This window comes from Sinocyclocheilus anshuiensis, unplaced genomic scaffold (genome assembly GCF_001515605.1).
Source record: "Sinocyclocheilus anshuiensis isolate Anshui unplaced genomic scaffold, SAMN03320099.WGS_v1.1 scaffold1874, whole genome shotgun sequence".
Taxonomy (NCBI): Eukaryota; Metazoa; Chordata; class Actinopteri; order Cypriniformes; family Cyprinidae; genus Sinocyclocheilus; species Sinocyclocheilus anshuiensis.
The window spans coordinates 35,310-41,079 of record NW_015546140.1 but is presented as its reverse complement, the minus strand read 5'-3'; the positions used below and the strand labels follow the sequence as shown (position 1 = coordinate 41,079).

The 5,770-nt window shown below is 34.6% G+C and overlaps 1 protein-coding gene across 1 annotated transcript in view; it reads left to right on the top strand.

Moving 5' to 3' along the window:
• LOC107701176 (uncharacterized) overlaps positions 1–4,780 on the top strand; it is a 16,936-nt gene extending 12,156 nt beyond the window's left edge. The window contains exon 2 of the mRNA XM_016503145.1: positions 2,990–4,780. Coding sequence (XP_016358631.1) covers positions 2,990–4,568 — 1,579 coding nt within the window. The 3' untranslated portion in view covers positions 4,569–4,780. The remainder of the gene's footprint in view (positions 1–2,989) is intronic.
• Positions 4,781–5,770: the final 990 nt, after the last annotated feature.

Genomic DNA, 5,770 nt, shown 5'->3' with positions numbered 1-5,770 from the left:
TTGGTCTCTCTAAGCGAGATCCCAATTCGTCGGTCATCCGACGTGACGTCTCCGTTCCCTCCTTCAGGGAACGGGGGTTACCATACGTAACCAAGATGATACTTATCATTTTAAGTAAAGGTTACTTGAATCTATTTAATTTAATAACTTTCTGCACTCAAAAAAAAAAAGATTTTAGTAGTATGCTAAGATTACTTAAATAAAATAAGCCAACACAACACAAATCTTTAGTTTTTTACCCAGTTGTCATTTGTCCTCAATTTTATTACGTTAAATTAAATTACATTTGTAAAATGTTAAGGTAACTTAAACCATTTGTGTTGGGGCTACATGCATCATTTACGTTGCATTAACTGAAACTGGGCAGTGGATTTCTAGTTCCCAGCATGCTTTGCATAGGGATCAATCAGGAGAGTAAATGTCGAAATTAAGTGCCGTTTAATGTGTTTTTTAGTAACGGGAAAGACCTATTAAAGTTTGTTTTTCAGTTATATTTGACATTTAAAAGAGTTTACGTTATGTCAATTTTTGAGATTACCATTATGCTAAAGTGTAGACCTTGTGGTTAGGCTATGGCTACATGAGCTAAAATTACAAATACATTTGTTATTCTATAAAATCTTGTAAATGTTCAAAATAACTAAACATTAAACACTTAAACTCTAACAGGTCTTTCCATTCTCATGAAAATGCAGAAAAGGGCACCAGTCTGAACAGCAACAGCATTGGTTGGATCAACAAGAGTGAATTATGTTCAGGGAACATTCACAGAATGTGTCACATTCAATTGGTGTGATCTTATTAAATCAGCATGAATTTGACTCATCAGGACAATTAACCTAATTTACGTTCAAATAAATCAGTTCATCTGTGTGGAAATGTGTGTCATAATTTTATTAAGTTAGACCACCAAGCTTTTTTTTTGAGTGTGTGCTAAAAAGTTGAGATTACTTGGTTAAACTTAGTAAAGTCATCAAACTTATAAGTTAATTTCACTTAATTTTATTAGTAAGATCATCAGTTACATTTTACAGTGATATATGGTCTTTTCAGGAAAAAAAGGACACTTCTCCAAATTATAAAATTAAAGTTGTACATAGTTTACCATAAAATAATGCATGCAAACTATTTGCACATAGCGGATAACAGCACACACTTTAGTGAAAGCCATAAGTTTCCCCATGTTCTTGTTCAATTCTGAGGATGATAACTCCCCCACTTTAAGTTTTATAAATCATTTTGTACAAAAGTGAATTTACTGAAAGTCTACATGGAAAGTAAGCTATTCACTCTTTCTTTTGCAGCAACACACAGACACAGTGATACACAGCAAAAAGCCCGGTGTTAAATTAACTCCCCGGGAGTTTATTTGAGCCCACACTCAAGAGTGTTAATATTAATACTGAAGCAGTGTTAAAGTTAATGAGATAATGAAGTCATTGAGTGATGATTGACCATTATTGAAGACATATGACATTAACAAGCAGAATCACCAAAGGAGAAAACCACAATTTTCACTAAAGTCACCATTATAGGCTCTTGACCCTTGACATTTTAATATTAGATTTTGTTTAGCTGCTGTGACTGAGTTATAACAGCCAGACAAGCTAAGAGCAAAAGTCATCAGGTGGTGATGATTATGTTTTAACATAATCATCATTTGACCTGAATCACTGAACTCATTTAGAGTCTAATCTCTGAGTTATATTTCCTTTATTGATTACGACAGCCTTGTGATTCCACTGCAAAAGATCCTGTATTTTCTATACATTTTAGAAGAATTTATTACAAGCACTTCTGGTAAAAAAAAAAAACATAGAAAAAGACTTTCTTTTAGGCACACACAGACATCAAGAATCAGCAAATGAATCTCAACAACGGTGACAAAGAGCATATTCAGAAAAAAAACAGATCAACTCTGAACATCACAAAAAAAGTTATTATAAAGTCACAGAAAAACAGCAAAAATAAAAGAAAATAGTAAGAATAAAAGAAATTACAAAGACAATTCAGCTCATAATTTACTCATGCCGCAATGCATGATGGGAGCCATGGATGAGTTTTGATTGCCTACAACAACGCTGATTCTTGGTGTCTGTGTGTCTAATTTCAGTTTTTGATCAAAATAAGTTTTAAAAACATCTGTCTGATTATACTGAAAATGCCAGATCTTATATTATTCATAGGGTTGACATAATCAATAAAGAAAACCTAACTTTTTTATTCAGTGATTGTCAAAACATAATCAACGCCACATGATCACCTTTCCTCTGGCTGTTATAACTCAGTTACAGCAGCTAAACAAAATCTAATGTTAAAATTTTAAGGGTCAAGAGCCCAACTAATGCAAACACTGACTGCTATAATGGTGACTTAAAATTGTGATAATGGTCAGTCATCACTTAATTAATCATCTAATTATCTCTTTAACTTTTAACACTGCTTCAGTGTTAATTTTAACACTCTTGAGTGGGGACTCAAATAAACTCCTGTGAGAGTTAATGTAACACTGGGCTTTTTTTTACTGTGTACAGTAATACTGATGTAATGAAGTTACAGGCTCAACCAATCAGAATTAAGGACCAGAACTATCCATTTTATAATATGTGATTGGAATGCTCTTGGTTATCTTTTAACTTTAGGAGATTGTATTGACAACGTTGTGAGTTGGTAATATGATGGTAATGAAATCACAAGCATGCAATGTCCTGCTAACGTTGTAAATTAATAAGTCATGAAATGAAGAAAAGGTATCAATAAATTATGTAACTGATACAATGTGTGTTAGTTGGCTACGAATATCTTTTTTTTTTTTCAAATACCATCTGTATTTGGATTGTCTTACTAAAATATTTTATTACATTAATTTGTTCATGGTGAAAAATGTACAGTATGTAACACAAAAAGTCTGTGTATCAATGGCTACTGTTATGTCTAAAATTCTTGCTACATAAATATTCTGAGAAACATTTACCTCCATATTTTACAGACAGCAGGGTCTTCCACCATGCAGATCAAGACTGATTCATCAAGGTCCTCCAAAAAGATTCCATTTACATACAGAGAAGAAAGTGCTTGATGATAATGAGAGAGTCAGAAAATGGACTTATGAGAAAAAAGACACTAGTAAACAAAACAAAATTGTTCTGCTGGTGGGAGAGACTGGTGTCGGTAAGACCACCATCATCAACACTATGGTCAACTACTTATTAGGAGTGAAATTTGAGGATGAAATATGGTATGAAATCACCGAAGAAGAAGGTGGAGATCAATCAGAATCACAAACTTCAGAAATCACCATGTACGAGGTCTTTCCTGTAAAGAGTCCCGTATCACTCACCATCATTGATACTCCAGGCTACGGAGACACTAGAGGACTGGAAAATGATCTGGAAGTTGCCAGGAATTTAGCCATGCTGTTTCAGAGCAATGATGGAGTTCGTGAAGTCGATGCTATTTGCTTTGTGACTCAAGCGTCTACGAATCGTCTCTCAGACAGACAGCATTACATTATCAGTTCAATTCTGTCTTTATTTGGAAAAGATATTGTGAACAACATTGTGTTTTTAATCACACACTTTGATGGTCTGCCTCCCAAAAATGTCCTCGGTGCTATTAATAAAGCCAGAATCCCCTGCAGACAAGACAGTTATGGCCAACCTGTTTGTTTCTTATTCAACAATCGTCAGGCTGAAGCCCGTCACAATGAGAAACGTTACATTCGTGCTCAAAGAGACGCCTGGGAAAACAGCACTGAAGAGATGGAGAAATTCCTTCAGTCTCTGGAGGAAAAGGACAGAAGAAGTTTAGAGCTGACTTCAAATGTCCTGATAGAGCGTATCCAGCTTGAAGCAGTTCTCTGCAACTTACAGCTGCGAATTCAAGAGAAAGAGCTTAAAAAGTCTGAAAAACTTCAGATTCAGGAGGCAATGAGACAAAACAAGGAAAAGATTGAACAGTGTAAAGACTTCACCATTCAGGTCAATAAGACTGTCAAAATGAGGGTTCCCATTGAAAGCAAGTCATGGAAGCACAGGAAGGCGACGACCTGCACCGTTTGTGAGGAAAACTGCCATGAGTTTAACTGCTGGTGGGTTTCTAATCCCAGCAAATGTAAAGTCATGAAAAACGGTTACTGCACCGTCTGCACAGGGAAGTGTCACCACAGCAAACATGTCAAAGAAAGCAAGAAATACTTCATCAGCACTTCAATCATCATAATTGTGTTTGATGATTTGAAAAAGATATATGAAGAAGCTCACAAACAAACGAAGTGGTTTTCAGTTATAATGGATTGTCTTGACAAAGATCTGCAGGCGATTGAGGAACAAAAGTCAATTCTTTTGTTCAATGCATTCAAGACCATCAAGCATCTGTCTCAGATTGCATTAAAACCAGACTCTGCTTTCACTCTTCAGCATCTGGACTTCTTCATCCCCAGAGTGAGGGAGGCTGGGAAAGAAGACTGGGTGCAAGAGCTGAAGGAGATGAAGAGAATCGCTGAAGCTGAAGAAGCCAATAAAGATGCTCTGAGTTATCTGAAAGCTGGGCTGGCAAAAACAAAATAATCTGTAACGATTCTTTGGTGGGAAATGAACAAATACATAGAGGACAAGCTATGAATCGATGAAAATGAAGAAGATAATGAGAAATCAATGCAGGGGACATTCTGTAGATCTGAAAATAATAAGAGATTTAATTTAATCATAGTTACAAGCAGGGCTGTACGTTAACTTTTTTTTCACATAGCACTGGTGCTACAGAGGTTGAAAGTTTTGTAGCACAGGCCAAAAAGTTGTAGCACAAGTATAAAACGTCTGTTATCATGTATGAAAACAAACACAAGTAATGGAGTTCATCACTTAAACAGGCACTGATGTTCCATATAGAGCACAAAAAATACAAACCATCACAAAAATAATTTGCTAAAAATGGAAGGGTGCAGAAACATCACACCTCTTACACCTTAACAAAATATAAAATAAAAAAGAATAGCAGCCATTTAGGCCAAAGTGAGCAAAGATAAAAATCTTTGTCATTATTTTATTTTTGTTATTAGAAAATAAGAAAGAAGATATACATTACACATATACATAATATACAAATAAAACAAACAGTGCTTTATTTTTCAGGTACAGTATATATGTGTATATATGTATATGTGTATATATGTATATGTGTATATGTATATATGTATATGTGTATATATATATATGTTGTTACGTTAGAGTTGAAGTTAAGTTAAATTAAACATGTTTTGAACATTAAAGGGATGCTGTTTTACTTGGACACTATAGCCCAAGATCCCACGCACATTTTTTCTTTCTTCCTTGTTTTTCACGTGATCTCACCTTCATTTTCTTTAGGATGATGTGGAGAACAGGTTATTCTGAGCAAACATGCTTAGTTTCATGTATATAGTTTATCTTTTTAGGCAAATAAGAGGTTACAAAAAGTATTACCAGTAAAAAAGGTGATGGTAGAAATGATAGTTTCTTTAATTTGTTACAAATTAAATACTAACATGGTAACTTCTGACCAAAACGAGGGGCAATTATAATAGGTGTAGGAATTTCTGATGCTCAGGATGAGAATTAGAATTAGAATTAGAAAATTCTAAACAGGGGTTGTCAGCTCTGGTCCTCAAGGTCCACTTTCCTGCAGAGTTTAGCTCCAACACTAATCAGTTGAGAACCCCTTATTTTAGAATTGGATGTTCTCCTCCTGAGCATCAGAAATTTATTCATCTATTATAATTTTTTGTTTTATA